Source organism: Apteryx mantelli, chromosome 1 (assembly GCF_036417845.1).
Source record: "Apteryx mantelli isolate bAptMan1 chromosome 1, bAptMan1.hap1, whole genome shotgun sequence".
Classification (NCBI taxonomy): Eukaryota; Metazoa; Chordata; class Aves; order Apterygiformes; family Apterygidae; genus Apteryx; species Apteryx mantelli.
The window spans coordinates 103,614,017-103,637,675 of record NC_089978.1 but is presented as its reverse complement, the minus strand read 5'-3'; the positions used below and the strand labels follow the sequence as shown (position 1 = coordinate 103,637,675).

Sequence of the window (23,659 nt, the reverse complement as noted above, 5' to 3'; positions counted from 1 at the left end):
CTTTTGCATTCTCCCTTGCCAGCCCCTCCTCTCGCAAAAAGCAGCCTCCAGCCTTTGCCTCCTCACCTTTTTTTGCCCTTTCCATCTTCCTCCCCTTCAAACAGCCAGAGGTGTGGGGCTGCACTGGCCTTTCTTAGCTGCCAAAAGAAGGAGTGGAAAAGCCATGCAGGGAGCCCAGGGGGCTGCTCGGCCTGCGCATTGCCTGCTCTTGGCATGCGCTCTGCTCACCCTTCTGCCCACTTTGCCAGCTCCCCTCAGCAGGGAGGAAGGCAGGGGGACCCCGAGGGCAAGTGAGCAGGAGAGGAGGTGCCATCTATGTGGACGCAATAACACAGCCCTGTGGAGGGCTTGGGGCTTGATTGGCTCCTCCGCAGGCCAGCTGGCGTTCAGAGCTGCCCAAGCTGCTGCTGTCAAGTGGGCACCGCCTTTCTCACAAGGATGTGGAGTCCCAGCAGCAGTCTAATATCTGCATCAGGCCGAAATGGCCATTGCAGTCCTATGCCTTGCCTACTTATACAAAATGAGAACTCTTCTAGTATGCCCTGTCTATGGTCTTCAAAAACTAGCTGCAAATATGTCTGCTGAGATGCCCTTGGGTGTAGTATTTCTGTTTTGACTGTCTCTATTTGTAGCCTCTCTCCCCCTTGTGTTAAAGTGAGAAACAAAATGAGTATGTGCTCAGTCAATCATCCACCTCTGAACAAGTCCTCTTGGGTTTCATAGGGTAAGGAGGAGAATATGTGTGGTAACCCCTTGCAAAAATATAAGTGCAATATTGTTAGGATAACAGAAAAAAAAGTCAGAAAAGCCAGAAAAAAAAAAAAGTCATATGGTTGTATGGAGCAGGGTTACCAGTAACCATGTCAGAAGTGTGTGTTTGAGTTGCATGATTCTGACCAGAGCATGATTAAGAGAGTTAATTCACATAGGTTAGAAATTTTAGTATCTGGAGTTCAGTAACTCTTTTCTCTTAGTCTTCTGACCCTAATCTTAAAACAATCATATGAATAATCATTTGAGAGATGGAGTGCTAGCTGGCAAGTTGTCAGAAAAGTTCTAACAACAGTTTGTTTTGTAGCTTGTTTCTCACTGAGAGTGGCAGATGAAAGTAAATCTTAATATATACTTTATTGTGTAGAAGGATACCATTGAAAGCTTCTTTAATATAATGCAATGTATTGTGTAGGGCCAATATTAGGAAATGTATAGATGTGTGTGTCTATATGTGTGTATATATATGTATGTATGTATGCATAGATAGTGAGGTTTTCAGATTGACCTTTCAATATTAACTGTTTTTTTTTTCCTGATTTTGACAGTCTGGTTCTCCCATATTAATGTTTCATTAACACTACTGTTTCATTATTTAGTTAAAAGAAACCAATGCATCTCATAAGTAATATAACCCAAACGATCTGTTTTGATGCTTCTGAAATAAGGTTCAACTCATCAATATCAAACAGGATCCAAGCTGAGTGGAAGAAGATTAAGGGAGAAAAATGAGAGCTATAGACAATCTTAGAATATTCAGATTTAATCAAGAAGCCAGAGATAAAATTCAATTACTAGGCCTATGTACATCCAACGTCCCACTTCAGTCCTATTTTGATAGTCCTGTTGGATAGAAGGCCTTCTGCCAGGCCAGTCCACAGAGAAAGAATGACATTTTATGGTAAAAAATAAAAAAAAGTTAATAAAATATATGGAAACTTATTTTTGATGCTGTGAGTGACATACTGTCAATATCCTTTTTCTGATTGTTACTTTTTCTCTGACCAAGTTATTTTCTCCCTGATGAAAGAACGCACCAGGCCAATGTGCATACTTGTCAAACATTTTTATTTGTCATTCACACTAATTATGATATTGAATTTACAGAGGAAACTGTGGTACAAAGAAAGAAAGAAAGAAAGAAAGAAAGAAAGAAAGAAAGTCTTCATTAGAACTAACGCAGCAGTCCAGCTGCTCTGCGTGCTAGTTGTAATGAATTCTCCCGTGGCGCTGGACACGGCCATCACTATGTACAGCAAGAGTCTACTCTGATGTGGTATCTAGAGACTTCCTGTAGTGGGGGAAAAATCTACACTATTTTTTTTTCCTATTTGGTTCCAGAAAACAGCAGCCTCCCCCCTCTTGCCCCCCCCCCCCCCAAAAAAATCCCCTGTAACCAAAACCAAAAAAGCAAACCTCCAGAACTTGATAGTTTCCCCTTCTGGAAATGTTCAGCATGACAGTGTCAAAGGAAAACGTGACTGTTCCAGTATGTTGCAGCATCTGTTTTGTAAACATATCCAGTAAATGTTGAGCAAATACACTTTGATGCCATTCTGATAGGAGTGTGTTTCCCACTGCGTTCTCCTCTCAGACTTACCATACTGCCATCTCAGACTGAAAGTTTAGTTTTTGTCTGAAAGATGTAACTATCATATCCAGAATACCACAAACAACCCACAGATTTTTGCACATTCATTTCTCCCCTACCACAAAAAAGTGAAGAGTGTTGAATAGAGACCATGCTATAACTGTTTACAAAAGTGAATAAAATGTAGTTAATCTTGAAGCCTAAAATAACTAATTTGGAAAGAAATAAGTCTCACTACAGTATTTAAGCAAACACAAAGATGAGTTCATTAAAAACACAGAAAAATGAAAAAAATGCAGAGTAATTACAAGCACTAACAATATTTTGCTATGAAGCTTTTGAAATCTATTTACATACATAAATACAAGTAACTCTGTTGATGCAACCCTTTAAGGACAAGGAGAAAAAATGCCAAGTGATTGGTACTGACCAAGCAAGGTTAACAGAATAAAATACTAGAATGTTATGATGCAGGAAAACAAGAAAGTGTTTTGCTCAAATAGAAAATGATCCACTTATCCTGAATCTTCAAATACCCCAATGGAAGAGGTCATCCAGAAAGCAGTAAAGAATGTTTCAAGAGTGCAAGCAATTCGGAACACTCTGACAAAGACTGTGGGCCATTTGGAGGAAACTGTTTTTCTCCTTTCCAGATAATAATTTGGCATAATTCTCCAAATAAAATCCTTAGGAGCAGTGATGCACTCTGGATATGGCTCCCCATTACACTAAAGTTCCTTTACATTGCTCTAGATGTGTTGAGGTGAGCATAAATGTAGTTTAAGAGCAAAGTAATGGGCCTTAGAGCAAATGAGAACTGGGCTCTATATATTTGTACTAATTGATTGATAAGGCTGCATCTGGACAACAAATTGTGTCTTGTGAAAGGAACACGCAAGCTGACAGTAAGGGCTGTGATTAACTCTGTTTTGGGAGGGAAGGGAATCCAAGGCACTCTGCCTAATGCAACTTGTGAAGAGAAACACAATGGTATTTTTTGATGCCAGTCAGCAACTGGAATGGTAAAACTATATATATACATACACACACAAACACACACACACACACACACACACACACACACACACACACACACGTGTGTGTGTGTGTGTGTGCATATACACATTATATATGCACACTATAATTTGGAGATGTGTCCATGGGGGAAATGTTTTATCCAAATGTCCTCTTTCTACCGGCTAAGTGTTTTTGGATATGAGAAGAATGACATAAGAGCATTTTTACAGCCTCGGAAAGCTTTGCTCTTCCTAGTGGGCCAGGGGATGGCTTCAAAAATATAGGTTTGTGCAAACTGTGGTTTCTCATAAACACTTGTGTGAACACACTGTAACCCACAGTGATTACACAAACTAATTGCAAGGGGTATTAAACTTAGATTTTCCTCTGTAAAGAGGATGCTGCTTTGGTCTTCTATGCTTGACATACACCGAGAAGTTAGCCTCAAAAAATTATTTGCTAGCAATTATCACAAACAAAACACTGAGAAATCCCAGGTTTTTGTTACATGCCAGTGAAGACACGAGGTAAGTGCGGGGGCCAGTTCTGCAATTTTTGATACAGTTCACACCAGGGAGTGCAAAATTAAACCTCAGCTTTAAGGCAAGTGTGAAGGAAGTACATGTGTAGACATAAGAAATGTTAAATATTACACATAATCTCCAGGCTAAGGGATGCCATTTCTCCATTCTTGTGACTCACTGCTGTTTTAGTTTCAAAAGTGGATAGTACAATACTATGGCCTTAAATGAACAAAGGGTTTTCATAGAAATCAGTCAGGGCTGTGGCGGCAGGCAAGCCTGGGAGTGTATGAACCACATTAACCTCACTTCCTTCACTAGGCCGAAGTCACCCAGCCACTGGCAGCCATGTCCTCCGCAGGCGAACAGCTAGAGCCTCTGCTCTTCCTCCCTTTTGGGTTCATGCTCACAATACTATGCACTTGGGCGGTCCAGTCACAAGGTAGGTGTGAAAGCCATGGTAAATAATGATTTTAATTGCACAGCGACAGTTTTAGGTTCTGCAACAGAGCTACTGTTTAGTGATGAAGGACTTTTTTTAGGCTACTGAAGAGGTGAGATACCAACTAGGTAAAACGTCACAACAGGTAGGGTCTCCATATTTCCATACTCAGCAAGGTCTCCATATCTCCAAAATATACTTTTGACTGTTCTGATATAATCTTTGATGCTTTCTGCCTTTTTGTTCAGAGCATACTCTCAAAAAGGATAAATAATACTATGCTAAATTAAAAACACAAGAGCATGTATGTATTTTAACAGAACCATTTTGAACTTTTGCTGAGATCTCTTGAAACACTCCCTATTTTCCACAGAAAAAATGACCTTATTGACAATGTAAGATTCTTCAATTTGTAACTTTTCCATACCAAAGTGCTACTGCATCTGACTTAAACAAAGAAGCAAAATCATATAAAAGAAGAAAACTTGAAAAACAAATGGTTTTAAATAAGTCCAGCTGTTTTGCTGCCTGCAGCCAAGGATCTTTTTAATTTGAATCCTTTTAATTTTTTTTTTTAAACATCAAACACTGATCTGAAGTCCTGCTTTCAAATACTCTCTGAGTTGACCTGCAATTGTTTCACTCATTTAAGAGGTACATTAAATAACAATCAGATCATTTGGAACGCACACGTGTCAACATCAGCAGTTTGTAATGAATGAGTAGTACAACAACTGCATTCAGACCAAACCCTCAAATAAAATAGTGCCATAAACTTTACAGTGACATCTGATATGTTTGTGCTGTAACGATGGGCAACAATGACAATTCTGTATAACATGCTGTTAGTATAAGCATCGCATATTTGCTACAGGACAGAAAATTTTGTGCATGAGTTTTAAATATCCTTCCTCTTCCCTCAGAACATGGTGACTGTGGAACCGTTAAGGCCAATTCTCTGCTAGCCTGCTTTCCAGATGAGTTTGACAACCCTGTTCAGTTCTGTTTATTTTGTGATGCATGAAATTAATCTGTTTTCCAATATGCTGGAACGTGGCTTTTGTACTGCATAGAAATCTTAGCTCCATTAAGCCGGGAGCAAATCTCACACTGATTCCATCAGAGCCAGGATTTCACCCTGGCCATACTAACTGTGTGTGAGTTTTGCCTTTGAAAGAATATGAGGCCTCTACCGGAGTTGTTAGGAGGCCCAGGTAAGCTCAGCACCAGAATGGGGCCTTATGAGGATTTATTTAGTTAAAGGAATATTCAGTTTCCTTCATGAACTATGTCTAACCTTATTACTGATCCTGAGGGTCGCCACTGGTGTTGAAGGAAAGCAGGTAAGGTGTGGAGAGAGATGACTCCACTGGATGGGAAGGCACAGAAATTCAGGGAGATTTTGGTGCCCAAATCATTTCAGTGGGAGTTGGGCACCTAAATACCTTTGAGGAGCTGAGCCGAGTTAGCTGAGTAAAATGAAAGGGAGATAATTGTAAACAATATTTGTAGGTAACTGGGAGGTCACTTTACCCATCGTTATTCCAGCCTTTTTCAATGTGATAAATTTAACTTTGGCTGCTACCAGAAAAGGCAATTGATGATCTTTTTTTAATATAGGCATATTTAAATAATAATAGTATCAACAAATAAGAAAAGTCTAAATATCAAGCATAAATATCAAGGAACTCATCAAAGTAGTACAGTAGTTGAAAATGACCCAAGGCTGTAGCCGTTGTATTAAAAAAAAGTCCAAGAGAAAAAGTTAAATTACCTCATTGAAAAGGGGCTGATTCTTTCAGTTGACAAAGCAAGAAAGAAGCAAGCATGATTAAAACAAAAAAAAAGTTAAATCTTTTTTTTGCAATTTATAAGGTGCCAAGAGAAATAAAACAACTTAGATGCAAAGCAGGATGAGTTGCATCCTAAAAAAAAACCCAAACAAAAAAACCCCCAACAAAATAACAGCAATAAAAAAATTCCGTACTCTTTGGAATATACAACATGGTTAAAAAAAAGAAGAAAGAATAAAGTCCAACATATAAAACCTCTCATTCACAGCATTGCTAAAACAGAAGCGTTCACAGTTTCCCTCTGGGAATCTTCCTATACTTCCTTACAGTTATATGTCCATAAGATGCAGTAAACTCACTAAGATTTTGTTAGGTTTTACATCTTAAAAATAGAAGTGAACTGAAACTCTCTTTAGGGCTGTGGAGACCTTCAAACCCAGGGATGTTTGGAAGCCACAGGCCTGGCCTGAACACAGACTGGGTATCTGTCTACCCACCCTCACTCCCTACAGACCACCAGCTTAAATGTCCTCCTTTCCAGAAGTTCAGCCCTCTGTGAGGGGTACTTTGTGGGAATGATGTTACTTCACCAACCACCCAGCTGACTGGCTAATACGTGCATCATTCCTGGAAGCACTGACTTCTGGATAGTTTGCTTCTGAAAGTGATGTATAAACATGGCAGGGCCCACAAGCAAGACGGGTGTTTATGGGATACCTATGGGCATTGGTAAATAGAAAGCACATTAGTCCTGGCCCATAACTATTTAAAATTCATTCAGTATGGTCGCCATACTGCTTCCTCTAGCCTTGCTGTGGTACCCATGTTAGTAGGGGAGTTGCTGTGGCTCCCTTCTGCCTCGACCACATCGCTTTGGTTTGGAAGGTTGGGGTTGAGGAGTGTCGATCCCGTGGAAGCATTGGTGCAAGGCGGGTGGATACGTGGTGGGGACCGGTCTCCCCCAGAGATCATGGAGAACTGATACGACCCGGCGGAGGTCCCATAATAGAGGTGGTAAGAAGGCGAGCTGGTCTGGAACGGGCTGCCCTGGGCCTGAGATGAACCAGGATATGGAGGTGGGAGATACGTGTGGTATCTTGTGGCCGTGGACATGGCAGACATGCCAATTCCTATCCCTGAACTGACTGGCGTTGGAGTGTAGGTGAATGCTCCTGGGTAGTGCATCCGAGGATCAGAAATAGAGGGAAGCGCAGAGAATGAGCGATCAATTCCTACCCTGGGGTCACTGAATGCAGTCAAGTCTGAAGCACCTGGATTGTAGAGAAGGAAAACAGAGAAAATGTTAAACTGTCAGAACAGAATTTCACCTTTTCAAGGCGATAAACAACAGCCAAACTCTGTTCCACAATGAACCAAAGGAGTGCTGTTACTGAAAGAGCTACCCATACCTGATCTCTAATAAAGTCATTGCAACACTTGTAGATCTGGATGTTTTGGATTCATTTCAGTAAAGCAGCAATTAAAAAGGAGTGCCAAGCTCTCACCCTATTTAGTGTGTATGTGTTTGCTCTTACAGACCTTACAGCACATGTAAGTATTTACACTTTCAGCGTGTCCTCATGCTCAGTGACTGGGTGGTGAAACAGGGACAAAGATCTCAAGTTCCTTGCTCTGAATCATGTGCCTCACCAGTGACAGTGATGAGACTTAAGTATAAGCTGTGCAGGTTCTGCATAGTCTCTCCTTGCAACCAGTTTTATTTGCCCTTTAGGTATACTGACATAGGTGCTAGGTTTACATACACAGGTTTAGCCCAGCTGTTAGTACTTAAGAATACAGTTCCATGTTGACTCTCAACACTACCAAAGTCAAGATTAATCAGGTTCACTTAAGATCTTCAAATCTGGGGCTTCATATAATGTCTACATAATCATTACAAACTTCTGAAAATGTTTGCTCTAACTAGTATATAAAAATGACAACAATAGGAATACATTTCTAAAGCAGAATGATATATTTGGGGAGGGTCTTTTTTTTTCCTTTTTTCATTTGTACTGGAAACCTGTCTCATCCAGCTAAGCTGAATGTTTTATAGGATAGTCAAATTCTGTTTCCCTTTGTTTGACACCAGTAGAAGTACACCCACTTCCACCATTTTCTTCCCTGGTGTGTGGGGATTAAACAAGCAGAGCAACTAATGGCCTCTTAGAAAGAATCTTCATCATGACTCAGATTAATGGAAGGTGTCAGTCCCTAGATTTGGCAGCTATGCATGATTAAAATAACAACAATAATAAGAAAAAATCTTTCCAGAAGACAACTTCTCCTGTCAGACAAGGCGTGGAGTCTGCAGAAGAGGAGTGGTGCGCTGAAGGAAATACTCACTAGAAGAAGCAGAGAGAAAACAAAGCTTTTGGCTCTGACCAGATTTAAAGCTAGAGCAGACAAACTGCTGTGCCAGGTCCTGAAAGCTCATCAGCCATACAGCCAGAACACTTTGATGAATTTCTATAAATTTCATAGAGAAGCTCTGACACATGCTGTACATTTTGGTTTTGAGTTTCTCTGCCTTTTTTTTTCTGGGAGATCAATGGGACCCTGAACACACTTCCTTGCCCTTGGCCCTGGCACTTATAGATTTAACATGGCAAGACACCCCTGTGCTATGGAATGGCAGGAGCTTCAGAGTAGCTAAGGTTGAAGGTGGCATCTGACAACTTGTCAGACTTCAAATGATCCTTCCACACCTCCTTCCTGTGAAAGAAACCAAACTTACTGGAGTTGCCTAGACGCATCACTAATCAGATGAGGGTTTCTTCTGCTCAGTTTGACAAAAAGCAGAATAATGAAAGTTAACATGAAGGTGTTTCAAGTATGTCCCATATCCTTTCTTTTCTTCTGAAGCACTGTATCTTTAGATAGCAGGGCCTACAAACTTCAAACTTGGTGTTTACTTTGATAGGAAAAAATGCCTTAGACAGCATGTGTGTGTGACAGTAACAGCACTGGGGAGAAAGTATTGCAATACTGAATGACATTTAAAATAGAAGTAATATTTCAGAAGCCTTATAAAAACACTCAAAATGTGTAGCGATGAGCCTCCATGCACAGAATTCAGACAAGAGAAAAATAACCCTGACATGTGAAAGAAGCTTTTCTCGGTTCCTTCAAGAGTCATGGAGAAACAATGCCTGCCCCAAGGGAAATCACTTTGACTGGGGCACATAAAGAAGGAATGTGCCTCAGTTCCTCTGAGGTGCTGCAGTGCTGCTGCTCTACCTCCATGCTCACCATATGTCACAAAAATGAACATAGCGTGCAGTTACCCTACGTGTGCGTGTCTGTCTTCTGTTAGGCTGCACACTCCTCGGGGCAGGCACCATGGTAGTGTTTGGTGTTTGTACCACATGCAGCACAGTAAGGGTCCTGGTCCACAGTGAGGACATTTGGGCACTACAGTAACGCAAAGATCTGACAATAACAGTAAAACACCTGTGCAGAGCAATGAGGTCAGTGTTCAGGCTCTCATTATGGTGTGAATAAAGTGAATTTGGGATAGGTGGTATATTTCTGTTTCAGTGGAATTGGAAGAGATTTTCGTCTCAGAGATCAATGCTCAGTTTGTGTGGAAGGGGAAGGATAAAGACTTCCACCTCAGTGTACAACAGTGGTAAAGAAAAAGTTTGAATAACATCTCCATTCAGTCTGAGTTTACCTGCTCCCCTGCCATACACACCCACACACCCACACACCCACACACACCCACACACCCACACACACACCATGCACCCCTGTATTCTGTTTGAAAATCAAAATAGCTCATACCCATTTTGATTTCAAACAATTCTGTGTTCAAAAATGACTTTTCTAAATAAAAACCTTGATGAAATAATTTGTTTTACTTGAAATTTTCTGGTTGCTAGGAAGATCTTTTTTTTTCCTTCTTGGTTTCCTCCATTTCTGCATTTTGCCAGTGGAAAGGAGTGCAAGAGGAGGGAAACACTGGGGAAAAAGTAAAAAGGGACCTTTTTCATTTTTAAAAAATTTAGCATCTCAATGAAAAAAGATGATTTTTTAGACATTTTTAAAACAAGATTTTTTTGCAGAAAGGTTTCCTGCTTTTTCAAATAGCTCTAAGATATAATTAGCACCCGGACCTAACAAATAACTTACTTTTGGTGGGCATCCTCCATGTGACTTTTTCAAAGCAGGTTCTATTTGACAACAATAGGACAGGCTGGAGCACATTCAAGTGATTCTCTTTGATCTCAGAAGCAGCCCTGAGTATTTAAATGAGAGCAATATGTGCACCCAAATGAGATATTTTTCAAAAAGCTCTGTGTGAATTTGAATTACGTGGCTCTTTCTTACTGATGGTAAGAAAATTCCTGCTGTTGAACACACACATGTTGGTTCAATATGTGGATGTTAGAGTCGGCAGATGGTCAGCTGTGCATGGTGCAAACCGAGGAGGTAGCTTTCACTTCTGTACTATATTTTTATGCTGGTTTGTGAATCTCTGCAGTACAATTTGGCAAAGACATAACATGACAATACAGTGCAACACTTAAAACGTCAGAAAATGCTATCCTGCATTCAGTGTGTCCACCCATACTCTGGTCTGAATTTAGAGTGAGGGAAGGAAACAGAACCGAAATATCTGTGGTATTCATTTCTTGGTAGATATGATAGCTCTCCAGATCTCTCAACTATTTTTACAGTTGCGTACATCTTCAAAGCGGCTAATGGTGCTTTTTCCTGTTTTTTTTTTTTTTTTTTGACAATAATATGTTGTGCCCCAAACCAGATTTTTTGCCCTTTGCACAAATCCAAGTAAACCATTTGAGAAGGCTGTCCATGGAGGGCCCAGAATAGGCTCCACTGCAACTGGAAAGAAGTCATGACAGCATCCTAGGACGTTTCAATCATTTTGCTTTGGAATCAGCCATGAGGCTTTGGTGAGACCCAGTGCAGAGGACTAATTTTAAGGAACTTACTTGACAGCCGGCTTGAAAGCTCTGCAGTGAGGGATGTCATGCCACTAGCCCGCCCGGGGGATATTGGAGTGGCGGGGTGCACCGAAGGCGTTGCAATGGAGCCCAAGTACTGGTAGGACTGGTCATAGGACCATGGCGGAGACGGCTGTACTTGCCTTGTGTCTGCAATGAAAAAGAGACCTATAGACTGTTTTGAATGATAAAACTTTGCAATCAAATATGTGAACCAGGCCACATGGTGGCAATAGAAACTTAAATGCTAACATAATCACATTTCAGTTCCATAATCCCCTTTGTCAAGAGACCTTCAGATGAAATGCTTTCTAAAATATTATTTGTGCTTCTGTGGGTTTTGATCAGTTGAATTTTTCTTGTGAAGCTTTTTGATATTTCACATTGATGGTGGTCAGGGAAAAGCAGATTAAGCTTTCCAAGGTGAAAGACTATTCATTGCTGATATACATTAGTATTTCAAGCTGTGGGCTGTGTGCTCACTGCACTTTTTGCCACAAAGGCATATCTTGCATGGCACCAAGAAGACAAAAATACTGAATTGCCAGTGTTTCTGTGCGTGTATATAAGTACAGAAAAAGAAGATGGAAGTGTGTGTGTGTGCATATGTGTGTGTGTGTGTGTGTGTGAGAGAGAGAGAGAGAGAGAGAGAGAGAGAAAGAGAAAGAGAAAAATTAGGCTCCTCAGGAAGGCAGATTCCCAATTGAAGAATAGGATTGGGGAATTTGACTCCCTTAATCTTTTGAAAATCCCTGGCTTAATGAAGTGAACATATATTTTGTATAAATTATGTATAAAATACAGGAATATAATTCAGAGTGGTGAAGAACCTACCCTGCTATCAGTGGGTGAACTTCAGAAACAAAATCCTGCACACAAAGCCTATGGAGCTGCTAAGCTGACAATGCAGTTACCCTGTGAGCACAGGCTTTCTGTAGAAGTTTCTGGTTCTTGGAAGTAAACTCTCAAAATGCATAGAGATTTACTTAAATGGGGCAAAACACTAACCTATTATTTTCTAGCCTCAAGACTAGTTTGGCTGATGTTTGGAATCAAAGATGCATGGCAGGGAGTTTGTCCAAACCAGCTGCATCTATGTAGAAACAACTCTGTTTTGCTTATTTAATATTTGCATATGAAACTGGTGTTTTTCAATGTATAGAAATGTCTGGTTTTCTTATAACTCAAAGTGAGAAAGCTTCTTTCCCTCCTCTCACCTGCCCATGACATTTTTCTATCTATCTTTACTATTTTCCTCAACAGTAAGAGCATTTTCCTACAGCTTCATCTAGATAATTGTCTTTCTGAAAGAAGCAAATGTTGGACAAACTGCATTCTGATAAAACTGATACCAGCATGGAAGGGAAATCGCCCAAGTCTGAGATGAAGGACTTTGATCTTCCATCAGAAAGGCCATCTGGAAATTATTTTGTTGTGCTTTATGGAGATGAGATTTACATTTTGTTTGCTTCAACTGTTTAGAAGGGAAGATTTATACAAAAGTCCTAGCCTTTACAAAAAGACTACTAAAGTCATTTGCAGAATAAACTAAATTCTTCTAAAGATTTTCCTTCTGAGCAACATATTCAAATTCAGATATTATTAATATTTAATTTTTTTCTCAGGCAGACTTCCTTAAAAATAAATTCAGTTGACTCATGTTGTTTTAAAAGCAACATCCAATTGGATTCCATGGACATTAGTACAAACAAACATAAAGGCATAGGCACAAAGCCCACCATATTCTGAATTACAAAATCATCTCATTGTTACTGTATGGTCAGTGTTTATTACAGATGACAGGGAAACAGATGAGGGAACAGAGTCTCCAGGGGTAGCATTAGGATAAATACCACATGGACTTTGGCAGAGTAAGCTTTGTAATAGGATGACACTGCCTGTTTCAGTTCTGAAACGGGGATAAATCATTGCCTCCCTCATTTCAGCATACAATCCCATTGATTGTGGTTCAGGGAGTGCCAGAAGCCCAATACGTGCACTTGGATCGCTCCGAGCCAGGAATGGAAACTACATAGTTTAGTCTTCCCGCCACTGAGTCCTTGGTGCCTTCTGCCAAGACTGACATCAAAGAAGCCAATGAGTTCTCGCTATCGTGCCTCTCACAGGGACTGTGTGAAGCACTGCCACTGTGGGATGAGCTGCCTTCTGGGACCCTGGGCGCTCTAGTTCTCTGCCTTCTCGGGTGGGAGGAAGCTCCTTTTTGTTCCTCTTTCCTCTGCTTTGCAGTTGCAGAGAAGCTTTTTCAAACGAGGCGTCGTGGAGTGCATCCTAAAGTTGGCCACTTCACCAGTATTTATTCTGGTTGTTTGTTTTGCAGCTGAACCCCTTTGACTGGAAAGGTTTTACCACCTGCTTTCAAGTGCTCTGCCCTTAGCACTGAAGGGAAGAGGGGAAAAGCCTCCCTCTCTGGAGGGGTCTGCATGGAAGTGAAGGAGGGGCTGCCACCCAGCCTTATTTTTCGGACAGAATGGAGAGAAAGTACCTGCTGTTTTCTCCTGCAACAAACTTTCCTTGTCTGATGGGGAAGCTCTGTCTGTCTCTATTACATTGCTAGCTCTTCAAGATGGGGGCTATATTTTTGTCCTGCACCTTGCTCAGCATATGTGGGATGCTGGTCCATAAAACAGCCCCAGGTGCCATAAACATGTAAACAAGAGTAAAAAGAAGAAGTAAGAAACAGTAAGAAAAGCAGCAGCAGCAGCAGAAAGGGAAATGGGACCTTGTCACAGGTTTACCAAATACTGAAAAGACAAAATCAAAATATGGTCTCTTCTCTTTAGTGCTACTAGAATGAGTTTTATGCTGTGTCCTGATTAGAAACTGGATAATGGATGAAATACATGTCTACTAACATCCAGAAAGAGACTGCCACCATATCTGACCTTATCCATTTACAAGCTTCTCTGCTGACCTCTGGGCAATTTGAAACAGTGGCAGACAGCCTGAGAGACCCCCATCATTAATCTCATAATTCCATCAAGTCTTTCTTAAGTGAAAGTTCTAACTGCCAATCTATTTTACTTCTTGTTACCTGTATTCCCAATCCCTATATTTGCTATTAGGTATCAAAGACTGGCTTTATGAGATCAACTACTTTACAAGTCTATTTCATGATGTTAATATAGCATATTATATTATATACACATATTTAAGCAGGTTACGCTGAACAACCCCAAGCATCACCTTCGTAGTTGTTTAATAACAAGTGGAGAAAATATCACTGAAGTAGCATTTTTATGGCACCATTCATTTCAGTACCAAGAGGCTGACTCAGCTCCCATTACAGGGCAGGTTTGCATTTCCAGCAGCTTCAGTAAGATCTGGATTAGGGGCCTCAAATACTATTATATATTCGTGATATCTGGTTTTCTTCAGCTTTCAGTTTACCCCAAATTTAGACTGGAACAGTTTCAAATTTGCCACAGGACTAGGCTATTCAAGAAAGGCAACTAATTCTTTCCAAATCCATTCTTCTCTTCTGTTTCCTTCTTTCAAAATAAAGAAATACATTTCTCAGAAGTTAGTAGCTTGGCATGGGGAACTGAATGTGTCGGTTTGTGTGGCTGAAGTGAATTTGGTGAAAATATGCTGAAAATAAATGGGAGTTGCTTCCCAACACAGAATATCTCTGAAGAGATTTGCAGGGAGAGCTACTTCAACAAAGGGAAATAACAGGGCTTTGGGCCCACGCCGTTTTATAGCCAAACAGGATTCCGAATCATTTAAAAGGAGATCAAAATAGCACGAAACCAAGGAAGTTGCTCCAGTTGGTGATCTGTGCCCAGTTCTCCTGGTATTTCTCCCATTAGCAAGTACTTTCCATCTCTGCTTTTTATGGTGTGAGAAAATATATTTAAAACATGAAAACAGTTATTAATTGCAATAAAACACTCCAGGGCGAGAATTATGGTGCAATAATTCACACCTTGTTGTGTAGTCACTAGCTCTCGGCCTTTAGCCTCATGCCTAACAAGCTATTAAGCAAAAAGTATTGAACCACCTTTCATGCCTCGTCATGTTTTATTGCTATGAAAAGGTTGTGTTCGGCTTCTCTTAAAAAGTTGTAATTAAGCTGTACAAATGTTGCATAATGTTTAATAGTTTAATGAAACAAGCTTCGGCTAGAGACTCTGCGGAAAGGCCAGTCTGCCCCTTTCACGGTGCTTCTTGTGGTCCTAGTTAGCATTTTTCCACTGGTCTTCACCGTGGAAAAATTAAAGTACAACCTGAAGAAGGTGGACGTCTGCTGGCTGTGCCTTTCGTTTAGAGATGTCGCTGTCAGCTTTTTATCAGTAGGTGGCAGTGGAGCCCTTGCACAACCTCGTCGTTGGTACCTACTGCAGCGAGCGCCGCTTGGCTCGGCAGCCTGGTGCAACCCCCGCGCCCCACCAGGGCCGTGGGCAGGGCCCAGCACTACGTGACCACAACTGTGGTTGCGGGGAGCACAGTGGTAAGGCTGGCTTTGAGACCCGGGGTGAAATGCCATGTTGCGCATGAATTCTCCCAGAGCCGTCGCAGCCCTTAATATGACCTTTGCAATGCCCATTAGTCATTCCCACCCTGGACACCTCCAATGCTGTTTAAATCCAGCTCTGCTCTGCATAGCAATTACATAAAAGTTGCATCTTACGAGCAGTTCTGGCCCCAGTGGGTATCCCAGAGTACAGATGCATAGGAGAGATGTATGCACCCAGCTAGAAAAACACCCTTGCTCAGCAGAAGCAGCATGGCTAAGCAGGGCGAACAAACACCTGCCAGGCAATGGAGTTATCCTAATGTGACATAGGACCTATTTTGGCTTCGAAAGTTGTTATTGACAGTGAAGTGGCACAAAAAGAGAACTCTCTTCATGCAGAGAACACATGATAAAAGGATAAGGCCATCAGTCAAAAAACCAGTGTACCTCTTGAGCCTTGCACAGAACACCCTTTTGTCTGCAAAACTGATCCTGAGCACACAGGACATAGAAGTTACTGAGATGTAATAAACATGAAGTCCGGGGATGCTATTTCTATGTGACTCTTTTTCAGAGGAGACACACACTTTGAGACCTAAAATATCACATTCCTCTCCCCCCAAAAGAAAACACACTAAACAAATGCTGTCAGGCACTCAGCAGGTATAAATCAGCATGTTTCAGTGGGGCTGTAGTGACTCAATGCCAGGTCAGGACATGGCTTGAAAATGTTTGTTTCTATCACCCTATCATTTCTATATAATAAATAAAATAATAATAATCCATACTTGGCTATCTAAAAGAAATTCCCCCCAAGATGCTATATCCTAATCACAAAATATTTCTTTTTAGCCATGTTAAAAGCTTTAAGCTTCAAATTCAAATCAGATGGTAGGTCCCACTGCACGGATGAGACAAAAGGAAGTGTGCTTAATGATTACATGGATGTGCCTGCCTTGTGCTGGATTGGGTCCCATACACCTTTGAGTCTGATTTATGCCCTGAGAGTTCAGCAAGAGACAGCTCTCAGTGTGTCACTGCAGGTCAGACACGGCTGCCTGAGTGTAGCCAAGAGGCACAGTGTAGCCAAATCTCAGTATGATACAGCATGTTCCTGGAAGCTTCAGAAAGGAGCAGCAGGATGTGAGTCAGGGCGTTGTGGTGCGAGTCAGCATCGAGGCTGAGCCGGCCGTGGTCTGAGACGGAGCAGGTATCCCTTTGACTCAGCCCACGTTTCCACTTTCCTCTTCCAGCTGAACTGCAGCTCCAAATGTACTGCCTGGAAGCTGCGTCTCATTCCTCTCCCCTCCATCTCAGAAATCATACCTGCCTAGTTGAAAATGCAATTATCTTGACACACTGCCTTCTCCAAGTGATTTTACAAAGCCAGAGTCAGGAGAGAAAAGGGAGTCAACCCCCAGTACCGAGCACTTAATTAGCCACTATCTGTATCAGTGAAAATCCCATCATCCTTGGCATAGTGAGATGAAGACGAATTGGGAAATAGCTGCTGCTGTTGCCAGACATTTTTCTCAAGTTGCAAAAATTTCTGTCAGTCATACGCAACAAACCCCGAAAGTCGCATAGCATCGAGCTTTGCAATTCCTCCACCATCCTGGCAAGCACTTTAAAGGCAGCAACTGGCACAAGAGATGGGGTGAATGAAAGCTGGGATTAGTTTGTTGGTGTCAAACACAGAGGCAGATAAGGAAGGACTAGGAGCTTTAACTGCTTCGGAAGGCTTTTTTGACTCTGGGATTTGGTTCCCCCCCCCCCAACTGTCTGATTTGCTAATCTTTCTGAAGGGAAACTGTTCTTATGTGTGACTTTCCCTTCCTCTGAGTGTAAGGCAGGAATGGTCTTGATCAGACTTGTTTATTCAGAGAGGTATCTTGCTTAATAGGGGAAATGGACTATGAGCACAGCAATACTTTGGGTAGTTTTGTGCTCAGGAGAAAGATGCAGCCTGCCTGCAAACTTCTCTTAGTTCTTTTCTCTCCCTTTCCCTCTCTTCCAACATTGTTCACATGTCTGTCTCTCTCTTCTGCCTCATTTTCCCACTTGCTTGCTTTTACTCCTCCCTAGCCCCCAAAGCTTCAGGTGAAGGTACAAGAAGCACAAGGGGCAGTGACATGGTCCTGCATGACTGTGACCTCGTCTGTCTCTGAAGCAGTGCATCCAAAATGACTCACGCTCCCTCCCTCACTCCAGACCCAGCAAATCCTCAGCCTAATGCAGCACCGTGAAAAGGTGTATCATCTCCCAGCAGCTGAAAGAATTAGTCAGTAGCTTGAATAAGGGGGACTTTCCAAAGGACAAGTTCATCGCTGGCAGCAGCGGCAGCAGCCGCCGCTGCACAAGGCTGGTATTCTCATACCTCTCAGTGCTGGAACATGAGGAGCTGGAAAATTACAGAGCGAACTGTAAAATTCCACCAGCAGCTCCATCGCCCTGCAGGGTGGTTTTCCTCCGCGTGCCGGGCTGGGGAAACCACTGTCACACCACAGAGCCACCTCCCTGCGCAACAGCTGGGAGACAGGCAGCTTTTGCAGAGGTGGGTGCAAGCATTGATTTGTGCCGAGGGAAACCTTTTCAGAGCCTTGAAATTTCCACTAGAAATGTAAAGGGACTGAGCCGTCACTCCTCTCCGTGGCCTTGAAAAGCCTCTTCTAGATTGCTAACAGGTGACAGGACTTATTTTGGTTGAGAATGACAATGACAGATATGTCACATATCTGGAAATTTTTAAGTTACAGGGGGGTGGGGGTGGGAAACAACAAACAAACCCCAAGCTATTCTCTGGAGGAGAGACCTTTGGCAGAGATCTCCTGCCTCAACGTTTGCTTTCACTTTATTTCAATATTTCTGTGGTTTTGTGGAGCATTACAAAGGCTAGAGAAGTTCTAGAGGCATTTAAGCCTCTATAAAATCTCCTGTGGGATATAAGAATGAGAGAATTTCTGCACAGCTGAGGCATCAAACCCTTGAGAATAAAGGAGAAAAATATTAGCCTCAAGCAGAAACCTTTCAAAAAAAAGTTAATGCTGTTTGCTCTCGTGGCTGTGCTTAATGTTGATGCAGAACTTCCCAAAATATGCTAGGTGCTGCATAGATATACGGGAAGGTACTAGTCCCTGAAGAGGCGTAAGAATTTAGTAAAAAAGACTATGAAAAAACACAGAAAAAGAGTGGTGTGATTAGACGCTGGGATGCCGAGTGCCAATTCTACTGTTTGCTCCCCTTCGTATTCGTTTTCTATGCATAATCTACCCCCAACTGGTTTTCTGTGTGGCCCTTATTAGTAAGTTAGCTCATTTCTTTTAACCACTGTACTAGAAAGGGTCTTGGGGAAGAAAATGGTGCAAATCTGTCAGCGCCTTTGAGCATATCAATCCTCAAGTTCTGAATGTAGTGAAAGACTGCAAGTTTTATATGAACATTTTCAGCCAGCTTTTCTTTAGAAATAGATGGCAGGGAAGGGAGAACACCAGATGAATGCATCCTAATAGTTTGTTTCAATTTCTCTCACTCTCTTCATGTTCATGTCAAGAAAGTAAGTGCTCTAATGATATTAATATGCCTGGAAATGACACCAAAGGCAACAGAGGAAAGCACCTGTTCTAGCTGTGTATATTTTGGGCATAGAAGGAAGGGGAAGGAGGGAGAGAAATGTGTATTCCTTCAAGTTTAAGGCTGCCTTAATGAACTGCCTAAACTAACAGAACTGCCTGTACAGTACGAGCAGCAAAGAAACAAAATGAGGCATTTTAGCAATGGTAACTGGCTGGGGACAGGAGGTCCCCTAAAATGCTACTCAAGTCTCATTGCTAACTTGGTGCCACAAACAGGAAGCACAGACAGCTCCAAACCCTGACCTGTGAAAACTCTGATTTCACAATCAACATAGGTGCTGTCCTAGCAGGTTAGTACATAAGCTGCTCAAATGAAATATAAACCATCTCTCCTCCTGAGTAAGCACACTCCTTCTGGGCTGGCGTCACTGTTGCTTTGAAGAGCATGATGGCATTATGGGCAAACTGCAAAGTCTCACAGTGCCAGTGACACACAGAAGTTGGAAAGCTGAGTTTTGCAAATTGAGGATGCATTGTTCTTTGTCTGCTGAGGTATGACTCACCCTGGAGAGCAGCAGTTATTTATTCAAGAGGGAGACTCCATTCCACCACCCCGTCCTCCTCTTCCCTCCCTCCCCACATCAACGAGGAATGAAATAAAAGAATTCAACCTTGACCTTCCACTCTTTTGGCTCCCCTGTAAAAGACATCCAGGCAGACTCGATGCTGCGGCAATGTTTTTCCCTATCTCTAAACGTACTGCGAAAGCACAAGCTGAAACAGTGAGGAAATCAGGGACAGATACCATCCGGGTGCCAGTGGTGAGCAGACTCTTCACCCTTCGTCCCACTGTGTCTAGTCTGGGAGATCGTGTGACACTGAGAGCCCCATGACACAGGCTGAAGGAGTGGGAAGGTGCAGGGGTGACAGTACACACGTGTGTGCATGCGCACACACTTGCCTATTTGCTGCATGGCACCGCAGTTTCTCTTTGGCTTTAGAGGTACTAGGGAGAAAGCAGGTTGCTGGGCTGCTGCTCAGAGGGTGTATGATTTGCAGCGACCTGGTTAGGGAGTAGCAGATAGGAGCTATGGGAATAGTTACCGCTGTCTTAGGTGGCTGGGTAAATCCACACCTAGAAATCACATCTTTCCGAGCCTGGAGAGGGATAACATGAGGCCTATGGCAGCTCTCTCTGACCTGGTGCCACAGTCCTTGTGACAAACCTTACCAAACAACTGAGAAGCTATATTTCTCACCCATCTCTCTGCTCCCTAGCTTCTCCCATCAGCTGGTCTAGCCCCTGGCTACTGCCTCTCTGCCTTTCCCTGAACCATGGTAGTATGTGAGCACCTCCCGACTGTTAATTATTTGATCTCCACACTACCCCATGAGGAAGGGTATTATTACAATCCTCAGTTTAACAGACGGAGAACTGAAACATGCAGAAAGCAAAGCTCCAGTTCAGCAGAGCACTCATGGCACAGATTTCAGCACCTGGCTGACTCAGAGCACATGTGAATTACCTGATGTCACCTCAAGAGGGAAAGTTCACTTGTAACAATAGCTTGGGGGAGATGTATCCACTTTTTCCTAGTTAGCTCACATCCTGAAAGTAGTCTACCTGAAGCAGCCCAGAGCTCAGGTAGGTGCAACGCTCACCTCAGAAGCAGGTCAGGTGGCCCATCTCACTACCCTGCTGCTGGTACCTGAAAGAGCTGGTTTCAGCCTACCTTGGACAGGCATATCATGCCCCAGAAATGCAGACATAGAACTAGGGTGTCAATTGTGTATGAAATGTAATATTGTCTCCTGGTATCCTGACTCTTGGAGGAGGATTTATCCCACCTGAGAGACCTACAGTGTAGTTATCTACCTCTGAGCTAATTGTTTAGACTTCATTTATTGCCACCAGGGTGCAACAGACACTTGTGCAGTGCAAGTCATTTCCTCCTAAGGGAAACATCTGAAACAAGCCAGATTAATCACATTCAGTGAACATCTGTTTCTCTCCCCAAAGATCCTAGATGACTATGTCCACCGGAGACGCATAAGGTGAAACAAATCCCATCCTGTCTACACCTCCAAAATTTCTCTTTTATGGAGCAGAGAGAGATGAAAGGAATTGGCAAGACATCCCCTAGGCCAAGACCTGGAAGTCACATCGAGAAATATTTGCAGATATGGGCCTACTTGCACCTTCCTCTGTAGGACAATACCTCCATGCCTTTGGGCTAGGCCTGATCCTGCCAGTCCTGGGAAGGCATTGCTGATACCATGGTGCCCAGGTCCTGAGCCGCTGCATTAGCAGGACTCTGTCATAGGAAGCCTGTGTTCAAAAAGGCAGTCATGTGCAACAGTTTCCTAGCTTTATGTCTATGTTTCAAGACAATTAAATATGAGGTCGAAATTCCTTAGATGATTTATTCCCACTGGAAAATAAATAGCATAAAAAAAAAGGAGCAGAGTTGAATGAGGAAGTCACTACAGTCTACTGGGAGACACAGTGATAAAGGAGTGACTACAATATGGCCTCAGGTATCTTAAAGGTTGCTCCTGATGATGTGAACTAATTACACCATATTAAACTTCTTTAGCCTACAGATAAACAAAGTCCCCACCAATCTCTTCTTTTATATTTTCAGTGCTACCCTCCCATTTTTCCACATGGAAGTAGTATAAGAAAAAATTTACTCTGGAGTTTACAGTCATTTTATCCACCATAAAACACTAACCTTGATGTGAACTAATTAGGATTGCAAAAGATTATTAATACAAGTTGGTAAGGTGGAGTTTTGTCAGTATAAAAGGGGCCTTTGAAGAGAGCAGCCATTTGCACTTTCATGATCTCATCCCAAGTGCTCAGAAGAAAGCCTATAAACTAATAAAGCAGAATTCATCTAGGGGCATTCCATGCACACAGCAGAGTATCACCCTCCAAATGCTTATTCCGGATGGCAAATTAAATCTGCTTGGATTCTTTTAAATTCCAACACAAATCAGGATTAAAACAACTTTTGGTAATAAGCAGATCTCTGATGATCTAAAGACACACTAGTTCATTTTATTGACTTAGAGAAAGTAAGTGACATATCAAATGCAACCTTCATACTTCAGCAACTGAGGTCACCTTGAGAAAAATGATACTGAGCCCAGTGGTATGAAACCTCTCTCCAGAGTGCAGCTTTGATTTACAAGGTGAAGTAAGGTCTTCTCCATGTGAACCTATATTTGTAAAGTGAGCTAGATTGAGAATGATGCATAGATTTTTTTTAAAAAGTAGATAACTAAGAAACTGTTGCTCATTACAATACTAAACAAAAACAGACTTATTGAAAAGAAATTAAATGATCTTCTCTTCTAAACCACCAAGTTGGTTTTGAGGCGGTCTGCAAAACTGAAGTGGAAAATGAGTTAAGCCCAGAAGTATGTGCTGAAAGCCCCAACTCACTGGACTGTCAGGGCCATTCAATCCAGAACTACTTTTAAAATACCTTTTAAGAAATGCTTTCCTTCCTTTATGAAATCCCTTGGCACTTACTGTTTGGCTAAGGAATGCGCCTTCCTGTAACACTGTGGCCACCACAAATCCCATGTAACCTACAGCACCAGGGGGTGGCAGAAGGACATCTCTGTGATTCTCCAGTGAATCAGAAAAGGCTGGAGGATTACATTGAGAGGAGGAAGGTAAGTAAAGACTTATCCCCTTGTTCAACTCTGCTCCACAGTCACGGGAGCAGGAGTGCTCAGGATGTACACCAGTTTCAGCCCAGTTTGAATGTTAGCTCTGCTGGACACATTTACATGCCGTATAGGCTGATTTCAGAGTAGACCAAATCTAGATCTGAAGGGCAAAAGACACAGGCAGCAGGAACTCTGAAGTTAAAAGTATTTCTCCCTCCAGAGCTGCTGCAGATGCCAACCGCAAGTTTGGCACAGAAGTGGCTGCCGGATTGAAGCCACTTGGCGGCGCTGCCAAAGCAAGGTGCCAAAACTGAGAACCCCGGAAAAGCAGGCACTGGGCTTCAGATGCTCAGGGTGCTCTCACCAACGCCCCAGGCACTTGCTGCCCATTGGGGCACTCGGGCAAGGGTCTGCCCCAAGCGGGGTGCATACCCCTGTGCCACCCAGGAGGGCTCTTCTGCCCCTGGAGGCAGAGGCAGGGGTGCCCTGAGGAACTTGGGGGAGCCTCCGTGACACTGTCCCTGTGCTCATGGCCACAGAGCTCCCTGCCCCTGCTCCCGCTCATCCTCTGCAGGGCCCAGTCTGCTCAGAAACATGCACAGTGGCCCCTAACTTTAGGTCCCCACCTTTTAAGAAACAACTCATGGTTACTTTTGGTTTGTAGGCTACCAGAATGGATGGAGTAAGCGGTAACATCATTAAAGGAAAATTGTAATCCAGTATATAGGAAAAAGTGCCAACATATGTCAAATGTTGCAAAATGGCCTATATGAAAGCAAAAACTAATTCACATTATTAACCAACAAACAGCTGTTGTGTTG

At 42.4% G+C, this 23,659-nt stretch overlaps 1 protein-coding gene across 2 annotated transcripts in view; it reads right to left on the bottom strand.

The window, feature by feature from the left end:
- Positions 1–2,166: 2,166 nt before the first annotated feature.
- The window catches only part of RUNX1 (RUNX family transcription factor 1), a 78,277-nt gene continuing 56,784 nt past the window's right edge, over positions 2,167–23,659 (bottom strand). The window contains exons 5-6 of one of the 2 annotated variants that reach the window (XM_067298924.1): positions 11,094–11,255; positions 2,167–7,406 (exon numbers count right to left, since the gene is read on the bottom strand). In XM_067298924.1, coding sequence (XP_067155025.1) covers positions 6,913–7,406; positions 11,094–11,255 — 656 coding nt within the window. In that variant the 3' untranslated portion in view covers positions 2,167–6,912. The remainder of the gene's footprint in view (positions 7,407–11,093; positions 11,256–23,659) is intronic. The other variant, XM_067298930.1, reaches the window with a different exon arrangement.